At 38.6% G+C, this 18,928-nt stretch overlaps 1 protein-coding gene and 1 pseudogene across 1 annotated transcript; both read left to right on the top strand.

Moving 5' to 3' along the window:
* Positions 1-8,143: 8,143 nt before the first annotated feature.
* Positions 8,144-10,861, top strand: LOC137241419 (V-type proton ATPase 116 kDa subunit a 1-like; annotated as a pseudogene).
* Positions 10,862-13,706: 2,845 nt separating this feature from the next.
* Positions 13,707-17,038, top strand: LOC137245671 (V-type proton ATPase 116 kDa subunit a1-like). The gene is made up of 6 exons (XM_067776720.1): positions 13,707-13,836; positions 13,892-14,031; positions 14,117-15,979; positions 16,049-16,298; positions 16,600-16,771; positions 16,835-17,038. Exons 2-6 carry the CDS (start codon positions 13,915-13,917, stop codon positions 16,926-16,928), a joined length of 2,496 nt encoding a protein of 831 aa, XP_067632821.1. The 5' UTR covers positions 13,707-13,836; positions 13,892-13,914; the 3' UTR covers positions 16,929-17,038.
* Positions 17,039-18,928: the final 1,890 nt, after the last annotated feature.

Consider the following 18,928-nt stretch of genomic DNA (forward strand, 5'->3'; position numbering starts at 1 on the left):
CTTATACGCCTATGTGTACTCGAGAGACTGTAAACTAAAAACATTCACATCAATAATTCAATCATTATGTATCTACATAAACGAATAAATAATTACGTCTACACATATGTACGTATACGAGCAGTGGAGCGGCAATGCACAAACACATGCATATATCTTATCTGAGTTGTAACAAGAGAGGGCAATAATTTGTGCACGTAGTTGTGGCTGGCGATTTTGTAGTCGAAACTATAAGTTCTGGAATGGAAAAGCCTAGAAGTATGCAATTAGAAATCAAAAAGTATAAAAGGCGCGACAATAAAGGCGAGGAGTTTGAGTTTGATTTGAGTTGTCAAGCAGTTACGACTAAGACGATATCTAGCGAGCAATAGCAGTATTATTTTGAATAGTGGAGTTTCATTTGAGCTATCAGTTTGGTTATTAAGCTATTCGTTACACAGTTTGAGTGTTATTGTGAAGTATTTTAATAAAGGCCATTTTTCCATTATTCAATATTGGAGTTATTTATTCAACAGTTTAGCGATACGAACCTAGCAAAAGGGCAAATAAGAGGAATTTGCAGCAAATTCGTTACAATTGGTGTCAGAAGAGGAATTGTTGAATAAGTTCCAGAGGACAACAAGGACATGGCAAAGTTCAGTGAATTGAAGATCCAGCAACTAAAGAAGGAGTTGGAGAATACAATACCGTGGATTGAATACAAGCGGCGTTAAACTTGAACTTCAAGCACGGCTACGAGAGGCAATGGAAGCGGAAGGAATTGATGTGGAAGAGTATGACTTTCATCTTGATGGCGAGGAAGTAACAAAAATTGAAGAGAAAAACGAAACATCGCAGACAGTTACGAGCACAGACTTGAACATGATTTTGGCTGCAATATCTGTTCAAACATCGACAATGTCATCACAGATGGAATCCCAAGAGACACGCATAACATCGAAGATTGAAGAACAGAAGACATATATGGTATCCCAACTGGAATCGCAATAAACCCGTATAACATCACAATTGGAAGAACAGAAGACATATTTGACATCTCAACTGGAAGCGCAAGAGGCACGTATATCTGAAATGTCGGCACAAATTTCGGAACAGTTATCATCGCAGCTCTTTGTGAAACTGGAAGAGCAGGATGCAAAAATTTTACAACTCGAGCACAAAATTGATGCCGAAATAGAAGCGTTAAAAGGTCGTATGGAGCAGTTACAACTAAACCGCCCAGCTGTTTCAGCAAGCAATCCAAAGGTAAAAACACCATCATTTGACGGTTCTGTTCCTTTCCAGGTCTTCAAGCTACAGTTTGAGCAGACCGCAGCAGTGAACAACTGGAATGCGGAAGATAAAGTTGCTGCACTGTTCGCGGCATTGAAAGGGCCTGCAGCGGAAATCTTACAGACGATTCCAGAACGGAACAGTTATGAAACATTGATGGCTGCTGTAGAACGACGTTATGGAAGCGAGCATAGGAAACAGATATTCCAAATTGAGTTGCAAAACCGTCACCAAAGAGCGAATGAGACTTTGCAGGAGTTTGCCTCGGATGTTGAAAAGTTAGCTCATCTCGCAAATGCGGACGCACCCGTGGAATACACCGAGAGGGTAAAAATCCTGAGTTTCATAAATAGCATACGGGACGTGGAAACGAAGCGAGCTATATACGCAAACCCAAAGCTGACATTTGCTGAAACGGTATCACATGCATTGACTCAGGAAACCGCCTCACAATTGAGTAAACCAGCATACAAAGCTCATCGTGTGGAAGTGGAAAGACCAGATTGGGTAGACACACTGAAGGGATCGCAACAGAAAAATGCCGGAGTTATTAAACGTTTCAAGTGCGGCAACCCAGGTCATATTGCACGGCATTGCAGCAGCGGTCCCAATAGCTCCAACAATGTGGGTGGTCGTAAGCGCAGAGCAGAAGGTGATAGCAAATCTCCAAGACCACTCAATCGTTAAACTAAATCGAGCCAGCCGCAAGGGGCGACAGCTGGCTCCCGCAATTGAATGCCCCATAATCTCTATCTCGCAGATTGGAAGAAGATCGAGCAATCTTACTGTTGGCGGACATGAGGACGGAAAGGAAAGAAGATAAGAAATATTTAATTCAATCTCAATTTTACGGAAATCTAAAAAATGCATTTCAATTTCTGGCAAATTAAGCACACCCAATATTTATTTAGGTAGGTCTGGGGGGGGGGAGGCGACGGGCCCCCCCCCCCCCCCTGTATCCGCCATTGGTACAGCGAATGAAAAGATAGAGGCAGTAAAGGATTGGCCAAGACCACAGAACCTACATGAATTGAGAAGTTTTCTTGGGCTGTGCACATATTACCGCCGATTTGTACCAAATTTTTCCAGCGTAGCCCATAGCCTCCATGAGCTTACAAGAAAAAACAAAGCTTTTGAATGGAAGAAGGAGCAAGAAGTGGCTTTCCAAACATTGAAGGAGCGTTTATGCACTGCCCCAATGTTAGCATATCCGATTCCAGGAGCAACATTTATTCTAGATACAGATGCGAGTGGATATGCTATAGGAGGCGTTTTATCACAACTGGTCGATGGACAGGAGAAGGTAGTTGGATATTACAGCCGTTCGATTGGAAAACCAGACAGGCACTACTGTGTTACGCGGAGAGAGCTGTTGGCATTGGTAGAGTACATTAAACATTTTCACAAATACCTCTACGGCCAGCGATTCCGTGTCAGGACAGATCACGCAGCGTTGAAATGGCTTCTGCAGTTCCGTAATCCGGAAGGACAATTGGCACGGTGGATCGAGCGACTACAAAGCTACGCCTTTTCCATTGAGCATCGAAAAGGTAGTACCCATGGAAATGCTGATGAAATGTCACGAAGACCATGTAGTTTGGAATGCAAGCACTGTTCAAAAGCCGAGGCTAAAGAAGACATTATAGATGTCCGGCTAATGAATATAACATGTACAGATGAATGGGACAAGGAACAGCTAAGAAAGTGCCAGCTAGAAGATGCAGATCTGTCACGTGTTATGCAAGGGCTCGAACGAAATGAAAGACCAAACAGAGAAGAGATGTCAGCAGAGAGTCCCATTGCGAAGTCATATTGGGCACAGTGGAACAGTTTAGAATTGATATCCGGTTGCCTTCATCGAGTATGGGAGAGTGAGGATGGTAAATACAAGAATAAACTGATAGTTGTTCCCAGAAAGAGGATTCCTGACGTGCTCAGCGAGCTGCATAATGGTCCAAGCGGAGGTCATCTTGGAATCACGAAGACGCTCGAGAAGATTAAACAGAGATTCTATTGGGTTGGTTGCCGTCAGTCGGTCACTGAGTGGATTGCGAACTGCGAAAGGGCCCAGAACACGAAGTCATGGCCAGATGAAGCAATATAACTCAGGTGCGCCATTTGAAAGGATCGCCATGGATGTCGCAGGTCCATTTCCTACTAGCAACCGCGGAAATAAATACGTACTGGTGGTTATGGATTATTTCAGTAAATGGCCAGAGGTATACCCAATCCCAAACCAAGAAGCAAAAACAGTAGCAGAAGTGGTTAAAAACGAATGGGTTGCAAGGTATGGTGTACCAATGGAGTTGCATTCTGACCAAGGCAGGAATTTCGAATCAGCTGTGTTCCAGGAAATGTGTAAGTCATTGGGCATTCGAAAAACACGGACAACTGCATTGCATCCTCAATCCGATGGTATGGTAGAACGATTCAATAGAACATTGGAGGAGCACTTAAGGAAAGTAGTAGACAAGTACCATAAAGAATGGGATACCCACATACCATTATTCTTGATGGCTTACCGATCAGCAGTGCATGAGACAACGGGCCAAACCCCTGCAAAAGTAATTTTTGGCAATGACCTTAGACTGCCAGCTGATTTGAAGTTTGGGATAGATGCCAATGCGGAGAGAAATGTTAGGAAATCCACTAGTGATTTGGAAGAAGAGCTAAGAGAAATACATGATCTGATAAGGCAACGAACAAAGATTATGAGTGACAAGATGAAAGCCAGATATGATAAAGCAATTAATTCAGAAGGTTTTCAGGAAGGAGATTTGGTGCTGTTATACAAAGTTTTGTCCCCGAAATTGCAGTGTAATTGGGAAGGCCCATACAAAGTTGTAAAACGGATCAACGATGTAGTGTACCGCATACAAACCATCGGTAAACCACGAACCAAAATGAAAGTGGTCCATTTGGAAAGGCTGGCAACGTTTAGATCGAGAGATTTGTCTGATCGGGACGATCAGACTTAGGTGGAGGGCAGTGTCACGGATATTAGCATCACTAAGTTATCCCATCACTAAGGCAATGCTAAGGCCATGCCAAGCAGTATTTACGTTAATAATCAAATCAAGTATACACATATATAAGGCAGCCCAGAGAGATGTCACACACAGATGCATTTACTTATACGCCTATGTGCGCGCGAGAGACTGTAAACTACATAATTCACATCAATAATTCAATCTTTATGTATCTACATAAACGAATAAATAATTGCGTCTACACATATGTACCATGTACGAATACGAGCAGCGGAGAGTCGATGCTCAAACACATGCATATATCTGAGAAGTTTGAGAGCTACTGGACTAGTAGATTCTGGAAGCGCCTAAAAGATGTATACAATTGTGCAATTTTAGTTATAGCTGAGAAGTTTGAGAGCTCATGGACAATGCTAGTACATTCTGGAAAAATGCGAACGAGGAAACCAATGGGTATAAAAGGCAACAGATGAAGAGGCGCTGTAATTCAGTTTGAGTTGAGCACTCAATCAGTTATTGATTAAGCACGCGATCTGGCGGCCAATAGTAGAGTTTAATTTGAGTTATCAATCAGTTTGGTTATTAAGCCAGCGAGTAGCAAAGTATAAGTGTTATTGTGAAGTACTTTAATAAAGGCCATTTTTCCATTCTTCAATATTGAAGTTATTTTTTCAACAGTTTAGTGATTCGAACTTAGCAGAGGATTGCAAATAAGAGGATTTGCAGCAAATTCGTTACAATACATTCATATTTGTATACAGTATTCGCCTCGAGTAGGTGAATTTGACAACGAAGCTGTGGAGCTTTAAAATTTTATACTTTAAACAATATTGAACGAATAAGCCGTTTTTTACTAGCTTCCCCTTTCTGGTTTACAGTTAACAAGCTTTTTTTAATTCTTTCTATGCTCCAGCATAGCAGTGAAAGCTTGAAATGTTCCATTTACTTCCTGAAGCAAATTTTTTTTAATATGCGGTTGTGTATAAAATAAAATAAGTAAGGAAGCCAAAGTTCGGGTGTAACAGAACACTACATACTCAGCTGAGAGCTTTGGAGACAAAACCAGAAAGGAAGGCTAAGTTCGGGTGCAACCGAACATTACATACTCAGCTGAGCGCTCTAGAGACAAAATAAGGGAAAATCACCATGTCGGGAAATGAACCTAGGGTGACCCTGGAATGTGTTTGTATGACATGGGTATCAAACGAAAGGTATTAAAGAGTATTTTAGAAGGGAGTGGGCCATAGTTCTATAGGTGGACGCCTTTTCGAGATATCGCCATAAATGTGGACCAGGGGTGACTCTAGAATGTGTTTGTACGATATTGGTATCAAATTAAAGGCATTAATTAGAGTTTTAAAAGGGAGTGGTGGTAGTTGTATATGTGAAGGCGTTTTCCAGATATCGACCAAAATGTGGGCCAGGGTGACCCAGAACATCATCTTTCGGGTACCGCTAATTTATTTATATATGTAATACCACGAACAGTATTCCTGCCAATATTCCAAGGGCTTTTGATTTCGCCCTGCAGAACTTTTTCATTTTCTTCTACTTAATATGGTAGGTGTCACACCCATTTTACAAAGTTTTTTTCTAAAGTTATATTTTGCGTCAATAAACCAATCCAATTACCATGTTTCATCCCTTTTTTCGTATTTGGTATAAAATTATAGAATTTTTTTCATTTTTCGAAATTTTCGATATCGAAAAAGTGGGCGTGGTCATAGTCGGATTTCGGCCATTTTGTATACCAATACAAAGTGAGTTCAGATAAGTACGTGAACTGAGTTTAGTAAAGATACATATATCGATTTTTGCTCAAGTTATCGTGTTAACGGCCGAGCGGAAGGACAGACGGCCGACTGTGTATAAAGACTAGGCGTGGCTTCAACCGAGTTCGTCCTTTTTTACAGAAAACAGTTATCGTCCTAGAAACTAAGCCTCTACCAAATTTCACAAGGATTGGTAAATTTTTGTTCGACTTATGGCATTAAAAGTATCCTAGACAAATTAGATGAAAAAGGGCGGAGCCACGCCCATTTTAATATTTTCTTTTATTTTTGTATTTTGTTGCACCATATCATTACTGGAGTTGAAATTTACTTATATACTGTAAAGATATTAAATTTTTTGTTAAAATTTGACTTAAAAAAAAATTTTATTAAGCATACATATAGGAATAGGAGCAACGCTCCTGCCAAATTTCATCATGATATCTTCAACGACTGCCAAATTACAGCTTGCAAAACTTTTAAATTGCCTTCTTTTAAAAGTGGGCGGTGCCACGCCCATTGTCCAAAATTTTACTAATTTTCTGTTCTGCGTCATAAGGTCAACGCACCTACCAAGTTTCATCGCTTTATCCGTCTTTGGTAATGAATTATCGCACTTTTTTGTTTTTTTTCGAAATATTCGATATTGAAAAAGCGGGCGTGGTTATCGTCCGATTTCGTTCATTTTAAATAGCGATCTGAGATGAGTGCCCGGGAGCTTACATACCAAATTTCATTAATATACCTCAAAATTTACTCCATTTATCGTGTTTACGGACGGACGGACGGACGGACATGGCTAAAAGAATTTCTTTTTTCGCCCAGATCATTTTGATATATAGAAGTCTATATCTATCTCGATTAGTTTATGCCGTTACGAGGTACCGTTATGCGAACAAAATTAATATACTTTGTGAGCTCTGCTCAGCTGAGCAGAGTCATGTAGATTGGCTGTAAACCCTACCCAAACGGAGCTAATACTTTTTACGACGAAGCATAATATCGGTTGGAGGAGTACCGGTGGTACTTTCTGATGCAGTTAAATATCCAAGAAATATACTGGATAGGAAGCTGTCTTTGAAAATCTGTAATGTTTATAGTGCTAGGAAGACATCGGTTGTCTTATACTGCCGTGTAGAGCGGGCATCAGCAAGATATCAGACATGCTTCTAAGGGTTGTGCACTGGTTTGATGAGATGGTAGTCCAATTGAAATCCCTCTGTGAGATGTTGGCCCGGCGAAACACACTCACACACTGGATATGGCGAGCATTACCAAGAGTTGTCAGTACAGTGACAGTGGAATTCAGAGAACAACAACAAACAGGGATAAGGTCATGAATGAACTAGTAAATATACATACATACTTCCGATTCAGGGGCATAGTAATATCCGAGGCAACTCTTACGCAGATCCCTTAGCTTTAAGGCGTACAATTGAAACTGACTGGTAGGCTGTACAGAATTCGGAGTTTTGGTGTCCAATGAGATTTTTTGCAGTATGTCTCAATTTACTGAAAAACCGTTCCTGTTGCAGCTGTATGGAGGATTATGAGGCGGAATTGTCGAGAATCTATCCAGGATCATTAGTTTATGTGGTAATGTAAATATTTCGAAAAACATAAATTGGATACGTCAGCACAATGTGGCTTAGCTTAAATAAGGGATTTATGGACTAACATAAGGACCCGGCTAAAATATTTCACTAAATAAAGTCCTATCTCGATACTCGGTTGAAGAACGTGTCAACTTCCGTCAAAGCCCCCTATCTCAGCATAAATTGAATATATTTTTAGATGAGATGGGGTTTCAAAAAAAACTTGAGATAGGGCATTCTTCAATCGAATACTGAGAAAGCACTGAGACTTGAACTACCTATTCCAGCATTAGATTAAAAATGTCAAACGATACGGAGTTGATTTGTTAGGACTGAGCACAGGGAGAGGTCCTCCGCAATCCTGATCAAATTTCTTATGAAATGACCATGGCATACATGAGTTTCAAACGGCAGGGATGCAGTAACTCGACCATATAAAAAAAATACTTGGAGCTATACACCTCTGAGAAGATTTAGGCCGAGCTTCTTTTCCCATTTGCCACATGCCCTACTTATGCTGGCTGGTGTATTAAATCGTGATCGTGCATATACGTTCGAGCGCTTGTTGTAGCGCATCTCTGGTGAAAATGTTTATGTGAATCGCGCTGATTTGGAAAAACAGCTATTGGATTCACACACCGGGTTTGAAGTATATAAAACGGTATTTGCTGTATTCTATCACGGTGAACAGTTAGGTTCACGCATCAAGAAAGAATGCAACGATTTTCGCTCCTCCCTTTACCCCTTTGGCACATGCCGAGCGCGAGGAAATGCTGCGCGGTGTAAAGACACGTTTGTAAGACTTAAAGTTAGTGATGAGCCAAACTGCAGACCATAGGCATTTGATACTTTCAGAAACAATTGAAAATTTACCTCATTGGATGGTGATGGTGGGGAAAATGAAAGCAATTTATCCCACACTGAATATGTTCAATGTAGACGTGACAAACAAATGTGTCATAGACGAGGGTTGGATGCCTAGAAATGGTTTTGTGCAAGTCAAGCAATTACTCGCAAAAGGCTCAGCGGCCGTAGGTAGCTCAGTGCCATCATTTGTGAATGAGCTAGAACCAACAAGAACAAGTTCAGGGCGGGATTTCAATATCTAAATCCCGTCCTCTACAGCTGTATTACATTCCCATTTCTTTTCGCGTTGATGTTCTGGGATTTGGGGCAGGGATTTTGAATTTTTCTTTTCGAACAGCGTTAGAGGAAGATGAGGGGAAGCGAAATCTGGAATATATATTTTGGTGGTCGCTATATAATACTACTACTGGGTCTCTTCTCCATGCATACCGGCTTTAACGAAATATTTTCAAAATCACTTAACGTATTTGGCTCCACTTGGAAGGTGATTATAACACCAGCACCGTACTAAAAGATCTAAGATTCAAAAATAGCCTCGTTTGGAGTTTATCCAACGGGCATAGATCCTATTTGGCAATTTGCTGATAACAATTATTTTCGTCAACACATTAAAAATGAAAATGCCATCATCATTGGTGTATCACATGTGATATTTGGTGTTTGTTCATCAGTCGTAAATTTTATTTATTTCAAAAAATATGCGCTTATATTCTTGGAATTCGTGCCACAATTCCTCTTTCTGATCTTTCTCTTTGGCTATATGTTTTATATGATATTCTACAAGTGGCCCGAAGACGGATCATCTGCCCGATACGCCTGGATGTGCGCCATCAAAAAAAAATAAATGTAAGGCGCGATAACCTCCGAAGAGATCTAAGGCCGAGCTTCTCTTCCAATTTGCGTCGTGCTCCTCTTGATTTTCCCTACAAATTGGCCGGACGGGACCTACATGTTTTATGCCGACTCCGAACGGCATCTGCAAAGCAGATGAGTTTTCACTGAGAGCTTTTCATGGCAGAAATACACCCGGAGTGCTTGCCAAACACTGCCGCGGGGCGACCCCGCTTAGAAAAATTTTCTTCTAATTGAAAAATCTTATTTCTAAAATTTTGATGTTGCTTTGCCCGGGAGTTGAACCCAGGGCATACGGTGTGATAGGCAGAGCACGCTACCATCACACCACGGTGGCCGCCATCAGTTCTAATATATTTCATTAACGTGATGTTATTAAGCGCCTCTCCACAGCCCGCTGGCTGTAATGAGCATATTGTGACGAATATTAGCAACACTAAGGGATACTATCATCTCTAAGCCGATACTAAGCAGTCACTTGTATGTACATAAACAAATCAATCATTATGCCTACACATATGTACATACAAGCACCGGAGAGATACGCACAAACACATTCATATATCTGAGATACTCACAAAAGTATGCAATTATCATGACTCACATACACACGCGCGTATGGCTATGCGGAAGGCAGGAAGGAAACTACAGATACACACGCGACGCGTATAGCTGGTAACCAAGTAGAAAATTCTAGCAGAAGAAACGCCTAGAAGTATGTGAGCGAGAAGCAGAGAGTATAAAATGAGCAAAAGCTGAGTAGGCAGTAAGCAGTTTGATTTAAGCACGCTATCAGTTGCGAAGTATAAGTGTTATTGTGAAGTACTATCAAAGTAGTCTAATGAAGACGATTTTGCATTATTCATTATTGGAGTTATTTATTCAACAATTTAGCGATACGAACGTTAGTAGAAGGTGTAAAATAAGCGGATTTTCCCTAAATTCGTAACAATATGTTTGCGGAAAAAGAAAACCATTATAAATATATAATGGCGCTGCGAAATTTGCAGGTAAATTTTGAAAAAAGAAGAAAAATATTCAAACCTCAACATTCCTAAAAGTTTTTATATCAAAGGCTAAACGAATCTATAATTCATCATTCGGCGAAATTGAAGTTGAAGAAGCCACTCCTAAGGCACAGCATGACGAGGATGGATGAAACGACTAGCGAAGTTTGGATTCATTACACCATACACATGATTGAGAAAATACTGAGTACTATTTCCCATACGGCTTCGTATTTGCGTTTATGGGCTTTGTCTTTAGCGCATTCTGGTTAGCTTATTACACAGAAAGTATTTTCCATTATAAAATGGAAACGAAATATTATTATTTAGAACTTTCTGAGGAGCCTTTGTCTATGGTGCTTTCGGAAGGCCTTAAACTTGGCAGCTATTCAAGTGCCATTATTTTATTTTTCATTCTTGGTGCTTGGGTTTTATTGACCATAGCAATTATGATATTGATGGAGGGTTTGTCAGCCCTTTTGCGTACATTGCGATTACATTGGTGAGTCATTGTTAAAAAATTTTGAATAATATGTAATTATACATATAATAAATTAATTTGTAATTTTGGGGTTGAATTTATGAGCAAATTTTACACTGGCTCTGGATACGCTTTTTTTACGCCATTCAGTCTCAACAATTTATTGCTGGATAGTGATGATGATTAAGTTTGATTCTCAATTTAAATTACATAATTTCCAAGAACATTAAAATACTTAAAGGCATTTTGCTCTCAAAATCTGCTTTTGTAGAAACAATTTGCCAGGTAAAAATAAATTATTAATCTCGTCGTAACTTAATAACGGGTATACGATTTACAGATTTTAATTACAATGCTTTCCTCTTATACAATGCCATTCAGCTTGAAAAATTCGAATTTTCCAATTTGAATCTCAAATATTTGACTGAAATTATTTGATTGCAATCTCATCTTAATTGAAGTCTCAATTACGGTTATTTTCATTAAGAAACTTCGAAAAACTATCCAAACTTCCAGATCCTTTAGTGATTAAAATAAATAGGATTTTGGCAAATGACCCTAGATTCTAGAGTATACAATGATAAAAAAACTAAACTGTGTATAAGGAATGGGTTTTCAATGTGAATTTGTGCTGCAAACAAAATTGACCTCAGTTCAATCTTGCAAATTTTGCCGTTTGCGTAAATTTTTACTGCCCATTTTAAATTAAGCGGATAGTGGCTAAGTTCTACAGTTTAATCTTAACCTCAATTTGCACTGACATGTTAAATAAATATTTGAGTTCAGTTAGAAGACCGTGGGCTACTTAGTGGTTCAGGCTAAAGGGCTTATTCTGTAAATTCTAAAGCTGTCAAATTGCATAAATTTTTTTTTTCAAATCCGAGAATCTGTTTACACAAAAAGGCACCCGACTTTATTTTTACTTCACCCAAATTTTTTAGATCTAATACTTTATACAAATTAAATTTTGTTATTACGTCTTGCTCACTGATTTATTTGCTCGGAACTGCATGAAGTCTTCATCGAATGTGAAAAATAATGAATGTGGAGGGCATTTAATCTTAATAAACATACACACAAAAGAAAGTTAGCCTTTAATCTATAGGATTAGAATTTTTTGATGTGACAAAAACTATGAGTCAAAAATTGTTTATCAAGAGGCTCACATTTTTAACTCATTAGACTAATGAGGAAAAACTCATTAAGATTAACAAATCGATTTTATGACCTCAAACCTATATTTTATTGAATTTAAATTGAAAAAACTTTACACCAGGGACCTAACAAAATATGATTTCTATTATAAGTCTCAAAAAAAAAAAAAAAAAGTTATAGGTAGGCTAATTTATGAAAAGGGGACTTTTGTGCCCTAACTAAATATTTTGTGGGTGTATTCAATGTGCTAAGTATGAATTTTTTAAAAGCTCGACTGGAGACTATTTTCTCTCACGGGTCGAAAATTATTCGATGCCAATGCTATTTTTGTGTTCCCCCCGAGCACTTCAGTGACGCATCATTCTCCCTTTTTCCGGACATTTTGTAATATTGTTATTAGGCATTGTGACCTTTATTTAGATCTAGTAAGCTTATTACTGTATGTGGAAACTTGGAATGTAGTATAAATAGTTGGCCTGTCTTTGCCCTGGGCATTCAATACAGTGTCGTCTGATGTGCCAGTCGTTTACTAGTTACTTATGGTTTCACTAGAGTATGCCTTTGTGAATCCACAGAAGGGCTCTGGACCATAAACTGCTGCTAAAGCACCCTGCTTGGCTAGGTAGTATGCCTATTCATTACCTTCATGTTCATCATGCCCGTAAACCCATCCTCATAAAGCCATGTTTTTGACTTCCAGATCAATTACGACTCCAATTCATTCGTCAACTAACTAAGAAGTATTTGTGTTAAACTACAAGGCACGTAAGACTGCCTGGAGTATAAGCTTCTTCGCAGGCATTTTTTACCGTAAACTACTATTATATTTGGGAAAAAAGCTCATATTTTTCTATTTCGAAACCATCCATTATGGTTGCAAAACCACTAAAAAATTGGTCTGAGTGAGTCTGAAAAGATTTCTAAAGAAGATCGCAAACAGGTTACAGTATGATTCCAACAGGGCTCCAGAAATTTACTAAAGAGGTTTATGGTGCATTACTGACAATTGAAAACTGTTTCCAACTGTTAAGCACCCATTTAAGAATAAAAATAAAAAAAAAATAAATGTAAGGCGCGATAACCTCCGAAGAGATCTAAGGCCGAGCTTCTCTTCCAATTTGCGTCGTGCTCCTCTTGATTTTCCCTACAAATTGGCCGGACGGGACCTACATGTTTTATGCCGACTCCGAACGGCATCTGCAAAGCAGATGAGTTTTCACTGAGAGCTTTTCATGGCAGAAATACACCCGGAGTGCTTGCCAAACACTGCCGAGGGGCGACCCCGCTTAGAAAAATTTTCTTCTAATTGAAAAATCTTATTTCTAAAATTTTGATGTTGCTTTGCCTGGGAGTTGAACCCAGAGCATACGGTATGATAGGCGGAGCACGCTACCCATCACACCACGGTGGCCGCCATTTAAGAATAGTGTTAAATAAATACTCGCGAAACTTGAAGTAGATAGATTATTTCATTTTAGCTGACTTACTGGGTTTGACTTAAACCGTGACAATAGCCGAACCGTAAATGTGACCGTAACCATTAAAGTAAGCAATACCAAAACTATTAGTTGCCGCAACAATTATAAATTCTTAGTATTCGTTAAGTTATTCTGTAAATATTTCTTCACATTTGGAAGTAAACAGTTGCCCTCATAATGATGATGGACTGTTTTATTTAATGCCAACTGATTGATTGGTAGTGCGAGGTTTATGTTCACGGCTTCATGTCGATCAAACCAATTTTACTTAACAATAAACTCAAGACGCAGAAGAAAATTTAGTTTGATTTTGGCAGTTGCAGTGGTTATAACATAACTTTCGAACTCGACACAGCGCTGCACTAAAGTGAGCAAAATAAAGGATCAACTAAAAAATTGTGTTATTGTTTTTGCTTTACTAGGGTGACAAAAAAATTACTCAAACATGGGTGGCATGTTTCGTAGTGAGGAGATGTCGCTGTGTCAAGTCTTTCTGGCAGCCGAAGCAGCTTACAACAACATGGCGGATTTGGGGGAGCTCGGTTGCGTGCAGTTTCGTGATGTAGGTGTTAATTTGAAATTTCTTCCCTCCTGTAATGTGAAAACTCATGGCTAATTCAATTTAACAATTCACCTTTTGCCTGCAGCTAAATCAGGATGTCACTGCTTTTCAGCGTCGATTTGTAGGGGAAGTGCGCCGTTGTGATGAAATGGAGCGCAAAATACGCTTTATAAACAAAGAATTAGAGAAGGACGGTTTCAAGTTGAAAGAAGTGTTTGATGCCATACCAAGCGCACCAAACACCCGCGAAGTATTGGAACTGGAAAGTCAGCTGGAAAAGGCTGAATGTGAAATACGCGAAATGGCAGCTAACGATGTTAGTTTGAAGCTTAATTTGTTAGAGCTTACCGAACTGTGCAAAGTTCTGGAAAAGACACAAACATTTTTTATTGAACAAACTATAGTCAACATGGAGGCGCATGCCAATAGCAATACATTCACCGGTGAGATGCGTGGTCATTTGGGTTTCGTGGCTGGGGTATTAAGTCGTCAGCGCGTATATGCCTTTGAACGTATGCTTTGGCGTATTTCACGAGGAAATATGCTAGTCAAACATGCAGATATTGAAGAGCCAATACAAGATCCACGTACAGGCAATATGATTTTCAAGACAGCTTTTGTAGTGTTCTATCAGGGTGAGCAGCTAAATGTGCGCATAAAAAAGGTTTGTACTGGCTTTCATGCTTCTCTGTACTGCCCGAATGTGCACGATGAACGCGAGGATATGCTGAAGGGTGTGAGGAAACGTTTGACAGATCTACAGTTGGTGATTAAACGCACAGAGGATCAGCGTAATTGCATATTAGCTGGTATAGCAAACCAACTGCCAATTTGGTCTGTTAGGATCACTAAAATGAAGGCCATCTATCACACTTTAAATTATTTCAATATTGATGTTACCAGTAAATCATTGATTGGCGAATGCTGGGTACCGAATGCGGACTTGGATGTAGTACAACAAACGATAGCGAATGGATCACTTAATACGGGAAGTACAGTATCATTTTTAACGGTATTGGAATCAAAGAAGACCCCACCTACATATTTCCGTACCAATAAATTTACGCGCGCCTTTCAAATTTTAATCGATGCATACGGCATGGCAAGCTATCGTGAAGTTAATCCGGGTTTATATTCTTGCATCACATTTCCATTTCTGTTTGCTGTTATGTTTGGTGATATGGGTCATGGATTTATCATATTTTTGATTGGTCTATGGATGATTATATATGAAAAGCGTTTGATGCGTGTGAAGGCTGGTGAAATTTGGCGCATTATGTTTGGTGGTCGTTATATTATAATACTGCTTGGCCTCTTCTCCATGTACACCGGTTTCGCTTATAATGATATATTTTCTAAATCGTTGAATGTTTTTGGTTCCAAATGGCGCGTACGGTATAATACGTCTACTGTCTTGACTAATCAAAATTTACAGCTCGATCCCACTGTTTCTACTATTGGCACATACCCCTTGGGTGTAGATCCAATTTGGCAAATAGCATCAAATAAGATAATTTTCTTAAATAGTTTTAAAATGAAGTTGTCCATTATTCTTGGTGTATTGCATATGGTTTTCGGTGTGTGTTTAAATGTAGAGAACATGGTCTATTTCAAGAAATATTCATATATTCTGCTGGAATTTTTACCACAAGTCTTATTCCTTATGCTATTATTCGGCTATATGGGCTTCATGATGATTTACAAATGGGCACAATATTCGCCTACAACCAATTATGAACCTTATCAGCCTACATGCGCTCCATCGGTTTTGATATATTTCATTAATATGATTCTATTCAAAGATACGCCAGCAGCAGCAGGTTGCGAGATGTATATGTTCAAAAGTCAAGGTATGATTGAGAAAGTCTTATGGATTGTGGCATTAGTTTGCATTCCTTGGTTACTAATTGGAAAACCTTTATATATACAAATCATGCGCTCACGTGAGGTAAGCTAAGGTAAAATTGTTTTATAAATATTCTACAATATTAACCATTTTACATACTTATGTAAATAGCGTAAAGAAAGCAATAAGAGCGTGGAATTCGTGGATACAATAGAAATTCAAAATGGCGATATAGTTATTGAAGCAAATCTTACTGATCCTCTGCCACATGCACATCACGAAGACGTCGATGATGAGGAGGAAGAACCAATGAGCGAAATTTGGATACATCAAGCCATTCACACAATTGAATATATACTGAGTACCATTTCTCATACAGCATCATATCTGCGTTTGTGGGCGTTGTCTTTGGCTCATGCTGGTAAAATATAAAATTACATACAGTTGTGTCCCTTTCATGAAAACGAAATGGTGTAGTGAGTTTGGTCCGATTCTCAGAAATTGTAAATATTTAAAAGTGAATTTGAGATTTAAAGAAGAAATCACTTATATCTGTTCTCTATATTATATTTATCTTATACATCTGACTGTTCAGATTTTTGAAATTTGATCACATTATTGCTCAGCATCTTTCATGAAAGGTATGAGGTCTTCGGCACAGTCGAATACAGTCCCTCCCTTACTTGTGTTGCTTATTTTATAACTTATTCAATATTTTAAAGAATTATCATATGTCTTGTGGCTTATGGTTTTGCAAAAGGCTCTACATTTCAATGGTTACCTTGGTGCAATTGGTGTCTACATCATTTTTTGGCCATGGGCTTTATTAACAATAGCCGTTATGATATTTATGGAAGGTCTTTCAGCTTTTTTGCACACTTTGCGCTTACATTGGTAAGTAAGCGTTTTTGGAGCGCCCTGAGCAGTCTTAAAAACATTGTTTGTCTTTTTTTTTAGGGTTGAATTTATGTCTAAATTTTACACTGGAACTGGTTATCCTTTTGAGCCATTGAGCTTTAAAAGCATTTTAGAAGCTGAAGTCGAGGATTAAACCAATGCTAAATATGAGCAAAATACATCTGCAAATAAAATCAAATTATTGCTAAGATCTATGAAAAGCAAAACTTTCAATTCAATAAAGAATATTTGTGAGTAAAGGAATTATCGAACATCAAATTTTGAAAATGCTCCAAAAATAATTTTCAAAGCGGGGGTTTTGTTGTTGTTGTAAAAATGCTTGGCCCTAATCAATAGACGGGACTAATCAATAATTGTTAGCCATGAAAAGTAGAAGTTTCAACAGACTTGGACAACAACGAAAAAATTGGATCCACAAAGTAAGATTAAACCTGTTACAATGTCCAAGTCGAAGCTGGCAGTGGAAATAGGCGTTTAACCCGAATGAGTTACGTGAGGATGGATCTAATCCATAGTGCTCTTTAACCTTTAGGCAAATCCACCTCGGTACGTGAATTTGAATGCGGATTTTGAATAGATCTGCAATTTTCTCCAGTCGGTGTTTTGTAACAACCTTTATTTGTCTTTTACCCAAGGAAAGCAAAGCAAATTGAGGATTTTTTTGCTGTTAAGTCCCTTGGAGGTGTTTGCAGATGAATTTGCGCTGAAACAGAGACTATGATGGAACCAAGTTTTGCACGTTAGCCAGTCTATAGTACTAGACATCAATTTTGATATCCAATTCTTGTGTCGTCTGTGACCGTACATTTAGTCGGTGACTATGTCAAATTCCGCGAAGTGCAAAAACTGGAGAAACAAGGAGGTAACTATTTTTTTTAGAACAGGTCTCATATATAAAAGGAACCGATCCCGTTCCTATTATTAAGCGTGCGTCTGCATATGATGACGTCAGCCTTTAGCACCCTCTGCCTAATGCCTCTTGATTTAGATTTTTCGTTTTTTAGGCAGAAATTGAGGAATAGTAACTTTATTATAGCAACATCAATATAATAGCGATTTAATTGAGGGTGTTTTTCCATTTGATTCAATAAGCAGTTTCATCTGCTTCAAAACTACCTAGACACTGCTATTTCATGCCACTAAGTAAGGGTGGACTTGAACCATTCCGAGCTACATCTACACGAATGTGATACCATTTTTCTAAAAGTCCAAAATTTAGAATAATATTCAAAATGAAAAAATAGGTCTTCGAGTAGCTTTTCATTAGTTCTGGAGTTCCTAAAAATGAGGAAAAGAGTTCTGCAAAATTACAACTAACTACCACATTTTTCAGATAATTTTTATCCTTATCAGGAACTTCAGAATATTGAAAATCTACTCAAAACACCAATTTATTTTTAATTTTCTCCTTTTCAGAAACTCCTTGAAACTTGAGAAGTATTTTTTTTTAATTTTAAACAATTTTTAAAATTTCGACTTCTGGAATAATGTGAATATTGGGCGTAAGATTGCAGAACTTTTTTTCCTTCTTTTCAGGAAATCTAGAACTATTTGAAATCTACTTAGAACAGTTTTTGGTTTTTTTGTTTTGCGAAATTGTGCATTAAACTTCACAAATATGTTATAGTAGTAATAGTAGAAGAGTGTCAAATACGTCACTTTAAAAAATTTTTAAAAAACACAGATTGCATCTGTAAATTATTTTAATTATTTTCTCTAAAATTTGAGTTGTTCGGGCGGGGTGCGTCTGCTCCTGGAGGTAGGTGGGCGCACCGGGGTCGATCTCAATAAGCGGGTGTATGCGCAAATAAATAAGAGAAGACGAGAATTTCTCATTATAATAGATGCGTTTTATTATGTAGAATTAAGAAATAAAAAGGTTACAATATTACCTTAAGAAATCGTGGAAGAACGGCAGAGATCGCTGGCGGAAGATGTGTACGCGTTGGTTGTTAGAATCCAAGAGGCCGGTTGTATAGAAAGCTACAACCGTTGACCCGCAAAATCCTCCGTTTTGGAGGGGAAAGGCACCCACGCATCAACCCCCACATGCATATGCATGAGTGCTGACAAAAACCACACATACACGTGCATGTACATGCATGCACATGCATGTGGCGGTGATGGTGTGAG

This window comes from Eurosta solidaginis, chromosome 1 (genome assembly GCF_040869045.1).
Source record: "Eurosta solidaginis isolate ZX-2024a chromosome 1, ASM4086904v1, whole genome shotgun sequence".
NCBI classification, from domain to species: domain Eukaryota; kingdom Metazoa; phylum Arthropoda; class Insecta; order Diptera; family Tephritidae; genus Eurosta; species Eurosta solidaginis.